Genomic DNA, 19,345 nt, shown 5'->3' with positions numbered 1-19,345 from the left:
GACCACTTTCCACGTGAGATATTTTAGCTCCACGGTCTTAAGTGGCTCAAACCAGTGGGATTTTAGGAATCCAACACACGTTAAGATCCCAAGGTGCCACTGGAGGCACAAAAGGGGCTGAATATGCAGCACCCCTGTAACAACGTCCGAACTTCAGGCAGTGAAGCCAGTTCTTTTTGAGAGAAAAAGGGATAGGGCCGAAATCTTGGCCTTTATGGATCCTAATTTTAGGCCCATAGTCACTCCTGACTGTAGGAAGTGCAGGAATCGACCCCCCTGGAATTCCTCTGTAGGGCCTTCCCGGCCACACACCAAGCAACCTATTTTCGCCATATACAGTGAAAAAGTCTTGCTGTCACGTCTTTCCTAGCCGTTATCAGCGTAGGAATAACTGCATCCGGAATGCCCTTTTCCGCTAGGATCCGGCGTTCAACCGCCATGCCGTCCAACGCAGCCGCGGTAAGTCTTGGATCAGACAGGGTCCCTGTTGCAACATGTCCTGACTGAGAGGCAGAGGCCATGGGTCCTCTGAGAGCATTTCTTGCAGTTCCGGGTACCGAGTCCTTCTTGGCCAATCCGGAGCAAAGAATATTGTTCACACTCCTCCGTTTATTACAATTCTCAGCCCTTGGGTCTGAGAGGAAGAGGAGGGAATATATAGACTGACTGGAACACCCACGGTGTTACTAGTGCGACCACAGCTATCGCCTGAGAGTCCCTTGACCCAGCGTAAAACTTTTTTTATCTTTTTATTGAGGTGGGACGCCATGTAGTCCACCTGAGGCAGTTTCCATCAATTTGCAAAACTGCGTGAAGACTTCCTGATGAAGTCACCACTTTCACGGGTGGAGGTTGTGTCCACTCCCGGAATGAACACTGCTGACAGTGCGCTTACTTGATTCTCCGCCCAGCGAAGAATTCTGGTGGCTTCTACCCTCGCCACCCTGCTCCTTGTGCCACCCTGGCGGTTTACATGAGCCCCTGCGGTCTGACTGGATCAGAACCGGTTGGTCGCGAAGCAGGAACTCCGCTTGACTTAGGGCGTTGTATATGGCCCTTAGTTCCAGGATATTGATGTGAAGGCAAGTCTGTTGGCTTGACCACAAACCTTGGAATTTTCTTCCCTGTGTAACTGCCCCCCACCCTCGGAGGCTTGCATCCGTGGTCACCAGGACCCAGTCCTGAATGCCGAATCTGCGGCCCTCGAGAAGGTGAGCACTCCGCAGCCACCACAGGAGAGACACCCTGGCCCTGGGGGATAGGGTGATTAACCGATGCATCTGAAGATGTGATCCGGACCACTTGTCCAGTAAGTTCCATTGTCCTTGCATGGAACCAGCCGAAGGAGATGGCCTCGTATGATGCCATCATCCTTCCCAGGACTTTGAGTGCAGTGATGCACTGACACCTGTTTTGGTTTTCAATAGATTCCTGACCAGTGTCATGAGCTCCTGAGCTCTCTCTATCGGGAGCTAAACCCTCTTCTGGTCTGTGTCTAGGATCATGCCTAGGCGAGGCAGATGAGCTGTAGGAACCAACTGCGACTTCGGAATATATAGAATCCAGTCGTGTTGCCGTTTCACTTCCAGAGAAGGTGATACGCTGTCCAGCAACTGCTCTCTTGATCTCGCTTTTATGAGGAGATCATCCACGTATGTGATAATAGTGTCACCTTGCTTCCGCAGGAGCACCATCATATCCGCCATTACCTTGGTGAAATTGGTAATGACAATCCCGTACCGCAATTCTGAGGTACGCCTGATGAGGTGAATAAATGGGGACACGAAGGTATGCATCCCTTATGTCCCGATTCATTTCAGGCTTGCAATGACCGCTCTTAGCGATTCCATCTTGAACCTGAACCTTTTCAGGTATATGTTCAGGGATTTTAATTCAATATGGGTCTAACCGAACCGTCTGGTTTCGGGATTATAACATGGTCGAATAATAACACCCTCTTGTTGAAGGAGGGGACCCTTGACCACCACCTGTTGAAGATACAATTTACGAATTGCAGTTAACACTGGCTCCCTCTCTTGGGGGTAAGCCCGCCGGGTCCTCGGTGAGGGGGCATCTTCTCACAGTCCAGCCTGTATCCCTGCGATACAATTTCTATTGCCCAGGGATCTAACAGGGAGTGAACCCACTTGTGGCTGAACTTACGAAGGCGTGTCCCCACCGGGCCTAGCTCCGCCTGTGGAGCCCCAGCGACATGCGGTGGATTTTTGTAGAGGCCGGGGAGGACTTCTGTTCCTGGGGACTAGAATGTGTTGTACAGCTTCTTTCCTCTGCCCCCGGCTCTGACAAGAAAGGACGCACCTCAGACTTTGTTTCTTTATTCGAAAAGCTGCATTTAATAATGTCGTGCTTTCCTAGGCTGTGCAGGAATATAAGGCAAAATATCAGAATTACCAGCTATAGCTGTGGAGACCAGGCCCGAGAACCTTTCTCCACACAATCCTCAGCCTTCCATATGCCTCTTAAGTCGGCATCATCTGTCCAATGTATATTCTACAGGACACGTCAAGCAGAAATCGACATAGCTTTTGTCTCTAGGACCCAGTATACTCATGTCCCTTTGGGCATGCTTTCTAATTATATATCTATCACTTAAGACCGCATCTTAAAATATTTATATGCATACTAGGGTCTCAATCTCTGCTGATAAGGTACCTGTCCACGCTGCCACAGCGCTATAAACCCATGCCGACACAATCGCCGGTCTGGGTAGTATACTAGAATGTGCACACTATCTGCAGGATCCCTGAGAATAGCTAGTGCAAACAGGACACCCAAGGCCCTGGCCCTAGTGGGGAAAGGATACAGCCTGAGAATTCTCTTGTGGGAAGCTGCCGTCTCTTGTCTGGAGATTCCCGCTCTTTTTCCTCATGAGAGGAGGGAAATTTACCTCAGCATTCTTCCCCTTAACATGTGTACTCTCGTGTCAGGGACAGATGAGTCATCAGTGATATGCAAATAATCTTTTATTCCAATAATCATATATTGAATATCTTTTAGCCCTCTTGGCTGTAACTTTGCATTATCGTAGTCGACAGTGGAGTTAAACTCTGTGTCGATACTTTGTTATTTTGGATAGTGAGCATAGAGAGACTATGAAGGACTCTGTGACATAGGGACAAACCAGGGTAGATTTCCTTTCTGTTCCCTAACCTTTTGTGCAATAATTTTACCTCAGCACTTACACATATCCAAACAGGTGTCGGCGTTGTTGACGGAGACACCCTCCCACACACTTATCCGCTCTATCACCTCCTTAGAGGAGCCTTTTACCTCAGACATGTCGACACACGCGTACCGACACACCACACACACAGGGGATGCTCTATTTGAAGACAGTTCCCCCACCAGGCCCTTTGGAGAGACAGAGAGAGTATGCCAGCACACACCACAGCGCTATATAATACAGGGATGTACACTATACTGAGTGATTTTTCCCCTATAGCAGCTTATATACACAGTTTTGCGCCTAAATTTATGTGGCCCCCCCCTCTCTTTTTTATCCTTTGTGTACCAGGATACTGCAGGGGAGAGCCTGGGGAGCTTCCTTCCAGCTGAGCTGTGAAGAGAAAATGGCGCCGGTGTGCTGAGGAAGAAGTCACGGCCCCCTCAGCGGCGGGCTTCTGTCCTTTTATGTACTTTAATGGCGGGGGTTAATGCACATATATAGTTTATCAGACTGTATTATGTGCTTTTCGCCAAGTAAGGTAATCTAATTGCTGCCCAGGGCGCCCCCCCCCCCCAGCGCCCTGCACCCATCAGTGACCGGAGTGTGTGGTGTGCTAAGGGAGCAATGGCGCACAGCTGCAGTGCTGCGCGCTACCTTAATGAAGACCGGAGTCTTCAGCCGCCGATTTTAAACTTCTCTTCGTTCTTCTGGCTCTGCAAGGGGGGCGGCGGCGCGGCTCCGGACGACCGAGGACTGGGCCTGTGTTCGATCCCTCTGGAGCTAATGGTGTCCAGTAGCCTTAGAAGCCCAAGCTAGCTGCAAGCAGGTAGGTTCGCTTCTCTCCCCTCAGTCCCACGTAGCAGTGAGTCTGTTGCCAGCAGATCTCAGTGAAAATAAAAAACCTAACAAATACTTTCTTTTCTAGGAAGCTCAGGAGAGCCCCTAGGGTGCATCCAGCTCTGGCCGGGCACAGATACTAACTGAGGTCTGGAGGAGGGGCATAGAGGGAGGAGCCAGTGCACACCAGATATAGTACCTAATCTTTCTTTTAAGAGTGCCCAGTCTCCTGCGGAGCCCGTCTATACCCCATGGTCCTTACGGAGTACCCAGCATCCACTAGGACGTCAGAGAAATACTCCAGTAGCATATCTTGTGAAACAAACCTATATTATCAGAGAAAATCTGAAACACTTGGCCCCCACAGGTATAGTAATATAGGAATAGCACGCTGAGTGAAATACCCTGCAATAAGGCAACCACACAGCAGCTACATGCACACACACGTATATAGTCACAAACGTACCATGCAGAAATTATGTACCATAAACTGCACTGGACTAGCAATACAAAGTAATACTCAGTATGGCTATATGTGATAACAATAGATATAACAAACGCAGTAAACACTGGATGTATATCACAGGGTGTTTGTACCACACAACCCTGAAGGTATGCACTCTTTCTTAACTAACACAGTCGCAGTGACAGGTAGAATACTCAAGTGTCCTGTGGGAAGCACAGCACTGGCAGTCAGGCGGTTCCACAGAGGAGGATTTGCCCCAGCAGTCCTAGAAACAGCTCAGCTCAACCTGTAATGGCCGCTGGTTAGGAGTGAGGGAGAGATATGCAGCTCCAGGGCGGGAACATTATAGAAATGGCGCCCTGGGGCTGGGGGGAGGGGCCTCAGGTCCGGCTTGCTACCCCTGCTGGCATCCCCACCGTGCGTGCGGGCAGTAAAGAAAGCGGGGGTTAATGGTACAACGTCCCCCCTGACCTGTGCCCATATAGAATCACCCTGGTGGCTGGTGGAACATCAGCCCAGTAATCTGTGTCCACGCCAGCGCGCAGCCTGCCTCCTACGGCTGTGCGGGATCGCGGTGCAAAGTGTGGCACAGAAGCCCCTTACCTCACCCTTGTCAGCGGCCCTGCGATCCGGGAGATGGCGGCGTGTGTGTGACTCACGTGAGGACAGAGGAAGAAGCAGGCGCCTCCGCTGTAGTGAACCGGCAACCGCGGAAGTATACAGCGCCGCTGGGGGTGATGGAGCTGCAGCAGAGACGTCGATCAGACACAGCCTGCTGAAGCCCTTTCTAGAATCCTCTTATGTCTTTAAAGTTAAGTTAAGAATAGGCTGCCTGAAGCAGCCCCCTGTTAAGTGACCTGCTACTGCAGGCACCATCTACAAACTGAGCTCACTGGCATGGAGGCGGGGTTAAAGAGGAGGCGGCGCTGTGCACTTTGGGAACAGTCTAAAGCTTTGAGCCTGTTGGTGCCTCGGATCAAGATCCTACTCTACACCCCCGATGTTATTCCTTGTGGAGCCCAGTGTACCCCGCAGCAGAAAAAAAAAACTCTGCGGCCGCAGCATCGTAGCACTGCGCATACAAATTCAGTCACATACAGATATACAAGTGTTGCATATCAAATTAATTACTGCAGTCTCGTGAAGCGGTTTTGTTGCATTGCATTACGATTAAGACACATATTTTAGCAAAAAAGACGCTTGCTGCAGAATCAAACAGGACCTGGTGCACATAGATGGTCCATTTGTTGAGAAGGCATCAATAGTGTATGAGGATAGATCTGTAATAACCATACGAGTAAACAATCCTTCAGTACTGTACATATTTGTAGCAAAAGACACATACGAGTCAATGTTACATACTGATAAGAAGACAAGTTTATTTACCTAACGATATGTTTTAATGCATTACATTTGTAGACAAAACACTTTGGGGTAATTGTTATTAATAAACGATTTGTCAAAATCGTGATTCTCAGCTTTAAATCCTGTGACAAAAATCTTTGAGAAAAACAAAATGGTTTATGTAAGGTGCAAGGCATAGTTTTGTTTTGGTCCAAATTGCACTTTACATCCACCACCAATACTCATCAAGCGTCCCCATGTATTTCATATAAAGAAACAAAAAAATATGGACTTCTTGGGTGGTACATTAAAATTCATTATGAGCACCACCAGTGATTGGATATAATAGAAGGTGTCTCAGGTAGAGATACAGATGAATCCTCATCGCACCAAACAGCCTCCAGGTCAGCATGCCAAACAGCACGCCAGGTCCCGTGAGACACTGCTCGATGAGGGCACATTTGTATGTAAAAAGTCAATTAAAATTAAATAAAACATCCAAAGTTCCATACTAGACTCCCAAACCGATTCAAGAAAAAAGCGGATATAAGGCTGCAATGTTATGCAGCAAGTTCTGGAAAGCCTTACTTTCTGGAGCTTCTGCCAAAGGATAACATTGGACCCAAAGGATGCCCCCCCACAGAGTTTGGCTTCTGCAATAGGACATCCAGATCATAAACCTGGAAGTTCTCTCATTGCAAAGGACAGTTCTTATTGGAAGAGCTGTCTCTGGAGGGAATGTATTCACATTATTAAACGCCAGTCTGCATGTGACAGGGGTGGGATGTATTGCATAGTATATGCAATACCTGATACATCCAACACTTCTCTCTTGAGAGTATGGCTTCCAATACGGCAAGGAAAAAAGATCATAGAAAGGAAAATGATCCCCGACTACGGATCATTTGACACATGATTTATGATTCTTTGTAGGTGTGGAACTTTGGATTTCTACTTCTCTTAAGTTACATTTCAATCCATCCATCCTCTCTATCTGTCCTGGATACTTTATTTTATATACAATGACTGGTGATGGTCATACATATTTATTACTGTACCAAACTATAATTCTGTTTTTCTTGTTTCTCTATCGTCCTAGTGGATGCTGGGGTTCCTGAAAGGACCATGGGGAATAGCGGCTCCGCAGGAGACAGGGCACAAAAAGTAAAGCTTTTCCAGATCAGGTGGTGTGCACTGGCTCCTCCCCCTATGACCCTCCTCCAGACTCCAGTTAGATTTTTGTGCCCGGCCGAGAAGGGTGCAATTCTAGGTGGCTCTCATAAAGAGCTGCTTAGAGAAAGTTTAGCTTAGGTTTTTTATTTTACAGTGATTCCTGCTGGCAACAGGATCACTGCAACGAGGGACAGAGGGGAGAAGAAGTGAACTCACCTGCGTGCAGGATGGATTGGCTTCTTGGCTACTGGACATCAGCTCCAGAGGGACGATCACAGGTACAGCCTGGATGGTCACCGGAGCCGCGCCGCCGGCCCCCTTGCAGATGCTGAAGTAAGAAGAGGTCCAGAATCGGCGGCTGAAGACTCCTGCAGTCTTCTAAAGGTAGCGCACAGCACTGCAGCTGTGCGCCATTTTCCTCTCAGCACACTTCACACGCAGTCACTGAGGGTGCAGGGCGCTGGGGGGGGGCGCCCTGGGAGGCAAATGTAAACCTATATAAAGGCTAAAAATACCTCACATATAGCCCCCAGAGGCTATATGGAGATATTTAACCCCTGCCTGTATTCACAAAATAGCGGGAAACGAGCCCGCCGAAAAAGGGGCGGGGCCTATCTCCTCAGCACACGGCGCCATTTCCTCTCACAGCTCCGCTGGTCAGGACGGCTCCCAGGTCTCTCCCCTGCACTGCACTACAGAAACAGGGTAAAACAGAGAGGGGGGGCAAATTTAATGGCAATATCTTGATATATATAAAGCAGCTATAAGGGAGCACTTATTATAAGGCTATCCCTGTCATATATAGCGCTTTTTGGTGTGTGCTGGCAGACTCTCCCTCTGTCTCCCCAAAGGGCTAGTGGGTCCTGTCTTCGTTTAGAGCATTCCCTGTGTGTCTGCTGTGTGTCGGTACGTGTGTGTCGACATGTATGAGGACGATATTGGTGTGGAGGCGGAGCAATTGCCAAATATGGGGATGTCACCTCCTAGGGGGTCGACACCAGAATGGATGCCTTTATTTATGGAATTACGGGATAGTGTCAACACGCTAAAGCAGTCGTTTGTCGACATGAGGCGGCCGGACAATCAATTAGTGCCTGTCCAGGCGCCTCAAACACCGTCAGGGGCTGTAAAACGCCCTTTGCCTCAGTCGGTCGACACAGACCCAGACACAGGCACTGATTCCAGTGGTGACGGTGACGAATCAACCGTATTTTCCAGTAGGGCCACACGTTATATGATTTTGGCAATGAAGGAGGCGTTACATTTAGCTGATACTACAGGTACCACTAAACAGGGTATTATGTGGGGTGTGAAAAAACTACCTATAGTTTTTCCTGAATCAGAAGAATTAAATGACGTGTGTGATGAAGCGTGGGTTGCCCCTGATAAAAAGCTGATAATTTCAAAGAAATTATTGGCAATATACCCTTTCCCGCCAGAGGTTAGGGAGCGCTGGGAAACACCTCCTAGGGTGGACAAGGCGCTAACACGCTTATCAAAACAAGTGGCGTTACCTTCTCCTGAGACGGCCGCACTTAAAGATCCATCAGATAGGAGGATGGAAAATATCCAAAAAAGTATATACACACATGCAGGTGTTATACTACGACCAGCTATAGCGACTGCCTGGATGTGCAGTGCTGGGGTAGTTTGGTCAGAGTCCCTGATTGAAAATATTGATACCCTGGACAGGGACAATATTTTACTGTCGTTAGAACAAATAAAGGATGCATTTCTTTATATGCGTGATGCACAGAGGGATATCTGCACACTGGCATCACGGGTAAGTGCTATGTCCATTTCGGCCAGAAGAGCTTTATGGACGCGACAGTGGACAGGCGATGCGGATTCAAAACGGCATATGGAAGTTTTGCCGTATAAAGGGGAGGAGTTATTTGGAGTCGGTCTATCAGATTTGGTGGCCACGGCTACAGCCGGGAAATCCACCTTTCTACCTCAAGTCACTCCCCAACAGAAAAAGGCACCGATTTTTCAACCGCAGCCCTTTCGTTCCTTTAAAAATAAGAGAGCAAAGGGCTATTCATATCTGCCACGAGGCAGAGGTCGAGGGAAGAAACAGCAACAGGCAGCTCCTTCCCGGGAACAGAAGCCCTCCCCGGCTTCTACAAAAGCCTCAGCATGACGCTGGGGCTTCTCAAGCGGACTCGGGGACGGTGGGAGGTCGTCTCAAAAATTACAGCGCGCAGTGGGCTCACTCGCAGGTAGATCCCTGGATCCTGCAGATAATATCTCAGGGGTACAGGTTGGAATTAGAGACAGATCCACCTCGCCGTTTCCTGAAGTCTGCTTTACCAACGTCCCCTTCCGAAAGGGAGACGGTTTTGGAAGCCATTCACAAGCTGTACTCTCAGCAGGTGATAGTCAAGGTACCTCTTCTACAACAAGGGAAGGGGTATTATTCCACTCTATTTGTGGTACCGAAGCCGGATGGCTCGGTAAGGCCTATTCTAAATCTGAAGTCCTTGAACCTGTACATAAAGAAGTTCAAGTTCAAGATGGAGTCACTCAGAGCAGTGATAGCGAACCTGGAAGAAGGGGACTTTATGGTATCCTTGGACATCAAGGATGCGTATCTCCACGTTCCAATTTACCCCTCACACCAGGGGTACCTCAGGTTCGTTGTACAAAACTGTCACTATCAGTTTCAGACGCTGCCGTTTGGTTTGTCCACGGCACCTCGGGTCTTTACAAAGGTAATGGCCGAGATGATGATTCTTCTTCGAAGAAAAGGCGTATTAATTATCCCATACTTGGACGATCTCCTAATAAGGGCAAGGTCCAGAGAACAGCTAGAGATGGGATTAGCAATATCTCAAGAGGTGCTAAAGCAGCACGGATGGATTCTGAATATTCCAAAATCCCAATTAATGCCGACAACTCGTCTGCTGTTTCCTAGGGATGATTCTGGACACGGTTCAGAAAAAGGTTTTTCTTCCCGAGGAAAAAGCCAAGGAGTTATCCGACCTGGTCAGGAATCTCCTAAAACCAGGAAAGGTGTCTGTACATCAATGCACGCATCTTCAGATGCACCTGCGGATAACCCTGTCTCCAAGGACAAGGGTATCTCTTCTGTGGTGGTTGCAGAGGGCTCATCTATTGGAGGGCCGCAGATTCGGCATACAGGATTGGATCCTGGTGACCACGGACGCCAGCCTGAGAGGCTGGGGAGCAGTCACACAAGGAAGAAACTTCCAGGGAGTGTGGTCGAGCCTGGAAAAGTCTCTTCACATAAACATTCTGGAACTAAGAGCAATCTACAATGCTCTAAGCCAGGCGGAACCTCTGCTTCAAGGAAGACCGGTGTTGATCCAGTCGGACAACATCACGGCAGTCGCCCATGTAAACAGACAGGGCGGCACAAGAAGCAGGAGTGCAATGGCAGAAGCTGCCAGGATCCTTCGCTGGGCGGAGAATCACGTGATAGCACTGTCAGCAGTGTTCATCCCGGGAGTGGACAACTGGGAAGCAGACTTCCTCAGCAGACACGATCTTCACCCGGGAGAGTGGGGACTTCATCCAGAAGTTTTCCACATGCTAATAAACCGTTGGGAAAGACCAATGGTGGACATGATGGCGTCTCGCCTCAACAAAAAACTGGACAGGTATTGCGCCAGGTCAAGAGATCCGCAGGCAATAGCTGTGGACGCGCTGGTAACACCTTGGGTGTACCAGTCGGTGTATGTGTTTCCTCCTCTGCCTCTCATACCAAAGGTATTGAGAATCATACGGCAAAGCGGAGTAAGAACGATACTAGTGGCTCCGGATTGGCCAAGAAGGTCTTGGTACCCGGAACTTCAAGAGATGGTCACGGACGATCCGTGGCCTCTACCTCTAAGACAGGACCTGCTTCAGCAGGGACCGTGTCTATTCCAAGACTTACCGCGGCTGCGTTTGACGGCATGGCGGTTGAACGCCAGATCCTAAAAGGAAAAGGCATTCCAGAAGAAGTCTTTCCTACCTTGATTAAGGCAAGAAAGGAAGTCACCGCGAAGCATTTTCACCGCATTTGGCGGAAATATGTTGCGTGGTGCGAGGATCGGAGTGCTCCGACGGAGGAATTTCAACTGGGTCGTTTCCTACATTTCCTGCAATCAGGATTGTCTATGGGTCTCAAATTGGGATCTATTAAGGTTCAAATTTCGGCCCTGTCAATATTCTTCCAAAAAGAATTGGCCTCAGTTCCTGAGGTCCAGACTTTTGTCAAAGGAGTACTGCATATACAGCCTCCTGTGGTGCCTCCGGTGGCACCGTGGGATCTAAATGTAGTTTTAGATTTCCTCAAATCCCATTGGTTTGAACCACTAAAAAATGTGGATTTGAAATATCTCACATGGAAAGTGACTATGTTACTGGCCCTGGCGTCTGCCAGGAGAGTATCTGAACTGGCGGCTTTATCTTATAAAAGCCCTTATTTAATTTTCCATTCGGATAGGGCAGAGCTGCGGACGCGTCCGCATTTTCTCCCTAAGGTGGTATCAGCGTTTCACCTGAACCAGCCTATTGTAGTGCCTGCGGCTACAAGCGACTTGGAGGACTCCAAGTTGTTGGACGTTGTCAGAGCTTTAATAATATACATTTCAAGGACGGCTGGAGTCAGAAAATCTGACTCGCTGTTTATACTGTATGCACCCAACAAGTTGGGTGCGCCTGCTTCTAAGCAGTCGATTGCTCGTTGGATTTGTAACACAATTCAACTTGCACATTCTGTGGCAGGCCTGCCACAGCCTAAATCTGTTAAGGCCCATTCCACAAGGAAGGTGGGCTCATCTTGGGCGGCTGCCCGAGGGGTCTCGGCATTACAACTCTGCCGAGCAGCTACGTGGTCAGGGGAGAACACGTTTGTAAAATTCTACAAATTTGATACCCTGGCAAAGGAGGACCTGGAGTTCTCTCATTCGGTGCTGCAGAGTCATCCGCACTCTCCCGCCCGTTTGGGAGCTTTGGTATAATCCCCATGGTCCTTTCAGGAACCCCAGCATCCACTAGGACGATAGAGAAAATAAGAATTTACTTACCGATAATTCTATTTCTCGGAGTCCGTAGTGGATGCTGGGCGCCCATCCCAAGTGCGGATTATCTGCAATACTTGTACATAGTTATTGTTAACTAATTCGGGTTATTGTTTAGGGAGCCATCTTTCAGAGGCTCCTCTGTTATCATACTGTTAACTGGGTTTAGATCACAAGTTGTACGGTGTGATTGGTGTGGCTGGTATGAGTCTTACCCGGGATTCAAAATCCTCCCTTATTGTGTACGCTCGTCCGGGCACAGTACCTAACTGGAGTCTGGAGGAGGGTCATAGGGGGAGGAGCCAGTGCACACCACCTGATCTGGAAAAGCTTTACTTTTTGTGCCCTGTCTCCTGCGGAGCCGCTATTCCCCATGGTCCTTTCAGGAACCCCAGCATCCACTACAGACTCCGAGAAATAGAATTATCGGTAAGTAAATTCTTATTTTCTTTATATATGAAATACATAGAGGAGCTTGAAGGTAATCGACATGGATGTAAAGTGGAATTTGCAAACAGAAGGCTACGTCTTATGTAAACATTTTAGGTTGTTTTCCCTTATTCTAATGAGGATTTTCTAGTGGACCTTTTAGGGTTATCAGTGGCTGCATGTTAAAGAGTGCGCTCATATTTCCTTCTCCAATACATACTTTATTGCCGAGAACCTTCGATTTTGACAAAGCGCTGTTCATTACATTTGTACCTTAGTTATTTCAAAACATCATTAGATTATATAATTTTATATAACATTAGCCTTTCATACAGTTTTTCTGTTTACCAACTTAGAGTTTCACATATAATAATTCTGACAAAATTAATGCTGAGAGATAGTGTGTCCCACCAGTGATTACTGGTCATCAGATGGTAGTGCTTATTTACAAGCATGAAGCACACTCATTTTACAAACAAATTCAAGTGAAATGAAATGTAAAAAACAAAACTGCTGACAATTGTGGAAAAGTGATGTCACTATTATTTAACTGGCTGATAAGTTTGGGAAATTATTTATCTAAAAACGTAAAAAAAAAAATTTCTTCATGTGCATTGTACTATTTTATAAAAAATGAATGACCATATTTTCCAGTCCATATGGTATACACAAAACTATCAAAGCAGCAGCCTGCATTATTATAGCACCACCACTGCTTGCTGGAGAGGCAAGGATACGAAGGGGTCTATTTACTAAGCCTTGGATGGAGATAAAGTGGACAGAGATAAAGTAACAGCCAATCAGCTCCTAACTTTCCTGTCATAGGCTGGGTTTGAAAAATGACAGTTAGGAGCTGGTTGGCTGCTACTTTATCGCCATCCACTTCATCTCCACCCAAGGCTTAGTAAATAGAACTCAAAGTCTGTTTGCAATGAAAGAAGCAGTGTCACTGCTACAGGTATAACTATGCAACAGGTGCTAGTGAGATTGAGAGACGCAAGCAGTGACATCACTACTCCGCATCATCCTATTATAGATGCCACTGGTAGATTAAAGTAAAAAGCAAAATCAGTGCCACCTACGATTGCAACAGCAATATGCCGTAAGCATTAATGATTGCAAGAATGATATCAACTACTTGCATCTTGATGACTCAATCGTAGAGCAGGGGGATATGGGCTGCAATTAGTGATTGATGGGTCTATTCATGAAGCAGTGAAAAGTGTGGAGAAGTGCGCCAGTGGAGAAGTTACCCATGGCAACCAATCAGCATTGAAGTAACATTTATAATTTGCATATGATTGTACGGAGCAGATGATTGGTTGCCATGGGCAACTTCTCCGCAGGCTCACTTCTCCACGCTTTTCACTGCTTCATGAACAGACCCATGAGAGAGGAATAAATAAGGCTTGCAAAAGTAAAGGCTGTGAAAAGAAAAGTGAGCAAATGATAGTGAAAGGTGTATACCTGGGTGGCACACATGTGACAGTGACAAATGGAGAGAAGGGGATGTCTAACTTGCTGCTGTGTTTTACAAATCACTCGTAACTGATTTGTAATAGATCATTTAAATATAACCATACATTACTGAATGGTTCATTATTATAACTCCCTGTACCAGCTTTTCATCATTAGGCACAATGTTAAAACTTACACTACCATTTAATCAAAATCTATGGACACTATGGAGGGAATTCAAATGTTTGAAAAGTCGATTTCAACTTTTCAAACAACTGAATACCCCCCTATGTTAAAAATTTGTCCAAATCCTTCAGAAACCAAGCTGTACATCATTTTACATCGACTCACAAAATGTCACCATACATTTCTGCAGCTGCTGAGAATACCATCCATTACAACACTGTGTTTTCGCCAGATGTGTTATAGGTTATTGTCCACATCCTACTGTGCAGCCACTGTATAATTCTGGTCACATCTTGTGTTCTTTGTGGGAGATAGCTGTTTTTACAGGTGATCACTGTAACATAAACAGATACATGTGCTAATACGGACTTAAGCAAAATACACAAAATTGCTCAACTGAAAAAATATAAAATTGAAATTTTACTATATATCCTTTTAGCCAAATAGTCACTTAAAATTTAAAACAAGATAATAACATGAAGTTGAATACCTGAATATTTATTCTTGGTATATAAACAGAGGCAAAATATTGAAATCAATCTTATAAAAAACACAATATAGGTAGTTTTCTTACATTAACATAAAAGGTAACATGTCAACCTGCCTAAATGTAAGGACTTAGGGGCCGATTCAGACCTGATCGCTAGTCTGCGTTTTCTCACAGCCTGTGATCAGATCTGAACTACGCATGCATTGCAATGCCCAGGTGCGACGGCCCGCAGCAACGGAGATTGACAGGAAGAGGGTGTTTGTGGGTGGTAACTGACCGTTTTAAAGGAGTGTCCGGGAAAATGCAGGAGGGACCAGGCGTTTGGAGGGAGGGTTTCTGACATCAGCTCAGGCCCCGATCATCGCAGCGGCTAAGTCCTGGGCTGAGCAGAAACTGCACAAACTTATGTTTGTGCATATCTGCTACACATGCGATCGCACACCTGCACACACACCATACCCTCCCCCTGCAGGCGGCGACAACCTAATCGCAGGGATGCAAAAAACGCACCATAGCGATCAGGTCTGAATTACCCCCTATGTTATTTGCTACCTCACCCTTCCATTTGTGAGCTCATAGGTGAAGTCCCCTACATTGGATGTAGGCTGTTATGATGGCGACCCTACACGTTTTGTCCAAAAGCGGGACTCCATCAGGAGTATAGTTCAAGGATCAATTAAATGCAAAATCTGCGGTGAAGATATATTTTCTCCAAGTACAACAATTTTAGCGGGAGAAAATACTCGTATAAGCGCTTAAGAATAGGAAAAATAAGATTTTACTCACCGGTAAATCTATTTCTCGTAGTCCGTAGTGGATGCTGGGACTCCGTAAGGACCATGGGGAATAGCGGCTCCGCAGGAGACTGGGCACAGCTAAAGAAAGCTTTAGGACTACCTGGTGTACTGGCTCCTCCCACTATGACCCTCCTCCAGACCTCGGTTAGGATACTGTGCCCGGAAGAGCTGACACAATAAGGAAGGATTTTGAATCCCGGGTATGACTCATACCAGCCACACCAATCACACCGTATAACTCGTGATACTATACCCAGTTAACAGTATGAAATATAACTGAGCCTCTCAACAGATGGCTCAACAATAACCCTTTAGTTAGGCAATAACTATAAACAAGTATTGCAGACAATCCGCACTTGGGATGGGCGCCCAGCATCCACTACGGACTACGAGAAATAGATTTACCGGTGAGTAAAATCTTATTTTCTCTGACGTTCTAAGTGGATGCTGGGACTCCGTAAGGACCATGGGGATTATACCAAAGCTCCCAAACGGGCGGGAGAGTGCGGATGACTCTGCAGCACCGAATGAGCCAACTCTAGGTCCTCCTCAGCCAGGGTATCAAACTTGTAGACTCTTGCTTGCAAAAATGTTTGAACCTGACCAAGTAATAGCTCGGCAATTTTGCAAAGCAGAGACTCCTCGGGCAGCCGCCCAAGAACAGCCCACTTTCCTCGTGGAATGGGCTTTTACAGATTTAGGGTGCGGCAGTCCAGCCGCAGAACGTGCAAGTTGAATCATGCTACAGATCCAGCGAGCAATAGTCTGCTTAGTAGCAGGAGCACCCAGCTTGTTGGGTGCATACAGGATAAATAGCGAGTCAGTTTTCCTGACTCCAGCCGTCCTGGAAACATATACTTTTCAGGGCCCTGACTACGTCCAGTAACTTGGAATCCTCCAAGTCCCAAGTAGCCGCAGGCACCACAATAGGTTGGTTCACATGAAAAACTGATACCACCTTAGGAAGGAATTGGGAACGAGTCCTCAATTCCGCCATATCCATATAAAAAATCAGATAAGGGCTTTTGCATGACAAAACCGCCAATTCGGACACACGCCTGGCCGACGCCAAGGCCAACAGCATGACCACTTTCCACGTGAGGTATTGTAGCTCCACGGATTTAAGTGGCTCAACCCAATGCGACTTCAGGAAATCCAACACCACGTTGAGATCCCACGGTGCCACTGGAGGCACAAACGGGGGCTGACTATGCAGCACTCCCTTAACAAAAGTCTGAACTTCAGGCAGTGAAGCCAGCTCTATTTTGGAAGAAAATCGATAGAGCCGAAATCTGGACCTTAATGGAACCCAATTTTAGGCCCATAGTCACCCCTGACTGTAGGAAGTGCAGAAATCGACCTAGCTGAAATTCCTCATTTGGGGCCTTTCTGGCCTCACAGCACGCAACATATTTCCGCAATATGCGGTGATAATGGTTTGCGTTCACTTCTTTCCTAGCTTTAATTAGCGTAGGGATAACTTCCTCCGGAATGCCCTTTTCCTTCAGGATCCGGCGTACAACCGCCATGCCGTCAAACGCAGCCGCGGTACGTCTTGGAACAGACAGGCCCCCTGCTGCAGCAGGTCCTGTCTGAGCGGCAGAGGCCATGGGTCCTCTGAGATCATTTCTTGGAGTTCTGGGTACCAAGCTCTTCTTGGCCAATCCGGAACAATGAGTATAGTTCTTACTCCTCTCCTTCTTATTATTCTCATTACCCTGGGTAAGAGAGGCAGAGAAGGGAACACATACACCGACTGGTACACCCACGGTGTTACCAGAGCATCCACAGCTATCGCCTGAGGGTCCCTTGACCTGGCGCAATATCTTTGTAGCTTTTTGTTGAGGCGAAACGCCATCATGTCCACCTGTGGCCTTTCCCAACGGTGTACATTCATTTGGAAGACTTCTGGATGAAGTCCCCACTCTCCCGGGTGCAGGCCGTGCCTGCTGAGAAAGTCTGCTTCCCAGTTGTCCACTCCGGGAATGAACACTGCTGACAGTGCTAACACATAATTTTCCGCCCATCGGAGAATCCTTTTGGCTTCTGCCATCGCCATCCTGCTTCTTGTGCCGCCCTGTCTTGTCTGACTGGATCAGCACCGGCCGGTGTTGAAGCAGGGGTCTAGCCTGACTTAGGGCATTGTAAATGGCCCTTAGTTCCAGAATATTTGTGTGTAGGATAGTCTCCTGACTTTTCCATAGTCCTTGGAAGTTTCTTCCCTGTGTGACTGCCCCCCAGCCTCGAAGGCTGGCATCCGTGGTCACCAGGACCCAGTCCTGTATGCCGAATCTGCGGCCCCCTAGAAGATGAGCACTCTGCAGCCACCACAACAGCGACACCCTGGCCCTTGGAGACAGGGTTATCCGCCGATGCATCTGAAGATGCGACCCAGACCACTTGTCCAACAGATCCCACTGGAAGATCCTTGCATGGGACCTGGCGAATGGAATTTCTTCGTAAGAAGCTACCATCTTTCCCAGGGCTCGCGTGCATTGATGCACCGACACCTGTATTTGTATTAGGAGGTCTCTGTCTAGAGACGACAACTCCTTGGACTTCTCCTCCGGGAGAAACCCTTTTTATCCTGTTCTGTGTCCAGAACCATACCCAGGAACAGTAGACGCATCGTAGGAACCAGCTGCGACTTGGGAATATTCAGAATCCAGCCGTGCTGTTGTAGCACTTCCTGAGATAGTGCTACTCCGACGAACAACTGCTCCCTGGACCTCGCCTTTATAAGGAGATCGTCCAAGTACGGGATAATTATTTCGGCCATTACCTTGGTAAATACCCTCGGTGCCGGGGACAGACCAACGGCAACGTCTGGAATTGGTAATGACAATCCTGTACCACAATTTTGAGGTACTCCTGGTGAAGAGGGTAAATAGGGACATGTAGGTAAGCATCCTTGATGTCCAGTGATACCATGAAATTCTCCAGGCTTGCAATAATCGCCCTGAGCGATTCCATTTTGAACTTGAACTTTCGTATATAAGTGTTCAAGGATTTCAATTTTAGAATGGGTCTCACCGAACCGTCTGGTTTCGGTACCACAACATTCTGGAATAGTAACCCCGTCCTTGTTGAAGGAGGGGTACCTTGATTTCACCTGCTGGAAGTACAGCTTGTGAATTGCCGCCAGTACTACCTCCCTTTCTCCGAGGGCAGCAGGCAAGGCTGATGTGAGGTAACGGCGCGGGGGAGTCGCCTCGAACTCCAGCCTGTATCCCTGTGATACTACTTGCAGAACCTAGGGATCCACCTGTGTGCAAGCCCACTGGTCCCTGAAGTTCCCGAGACGCACCCCCACCGCACCTGTCTCCACCTGTGGAGCCCCAGCGTCATGCGGTGGACTCAGAGGAAGCGGGGGAAGATTTTTGATCCTGGGAACTGGCTGTCTGGTGCAGCTTTTTCCTTCTTCCCTTGTCTCTGTGCAGAAAGGAAGCGCCTTTGACCCTCTTGCTTTCCTGAAGCCGAAAGGACTGTACCTGAAAATACGGTGCTTTCTTAGGCTGTGAGGAAACCTGAGGTAAAAAATTTTCTTCCCAGCTGTTGCTGTGGATACGAGGTCCCAGAGACCATCCCCAAACAATTCCTCACCCTTATAAGGCAGAATCTCCATGTGCCTTTTAAAGGCAGCATCACCTGTCCACTGCCGGGTCTCTAATACCCTCCTGGCAGAATGGACATTGCATTAATTCTGGATGCAAGCCGGCAAATATCCCTCTGTGCATCCTTCATATATAAGACAACGTCTTTAATATGCTCTATGTTAGCAAAATATTATCCCTGTCTAGGGTATTAATATTATCTGACAGGGTATCAGACCATGCTGCAGCAGCACTATTTATGCTGAGGCAAATGCAGGTCTCAGTATAGTACCTGAGTGTGTATATACAGACTTCAGGATAACCTCCTGCTTTTTATCAGCAGGCTCCTTCAAAG

The 19,345-nt window shown here is 47.6% G+C and overlaps 1 protein-coding gene across 4 annotated transcripts in view; it reads right to left on the bottom strand.

Annotated features, from left to right (window-relative positions):
- Nucleotides 1-12,405: 12,405 nt before the first annotated feature.
- The window catches only part of HMG20B (high mobility group 20B), a 107,867-nt gene continuing 100,927 nt past the window's right edge, over nt 12,406-19,345 (bottom strand). For all 4 annotated transcript variants that reach the window (XM_063914829.1, XM_063914826.1, XM_063914827.1 and 1 more), the window contains exon 10: nt 12,406-14,444. In XM_063914829.1, the coding sequence (XP_063770899.1) occupies nt 14,432-14,444 (13 nt within the window). In that variant the 3' untranslated portion in view covers nt 12,406-14,431. The remainder of the gene's footprint in view (nt 14,445-19,345) is intronic.

The sequence above is a fragment of the Pseudophryne corroboree genome, chromosome 1 (genome assembly GCF_028390025.1).
Source record: "Pseudophryne corroboree isolate aPseCor3 chromosome 1, aPseCor3.hap2, whole genome shotgun sequence".
Classification (NCBI taxonomy): Eukaryota; Metazoa; Chordata; class Amphibia; order Anura; family Myobatrachidae; genus Pseudophryne; species Pseudophryne corroboree.
The sequence above is the reverse complement of the archived record's forward strand: the minus strand, read 5'-3'. Positions and strand labels throughout refer to the sequence as shown.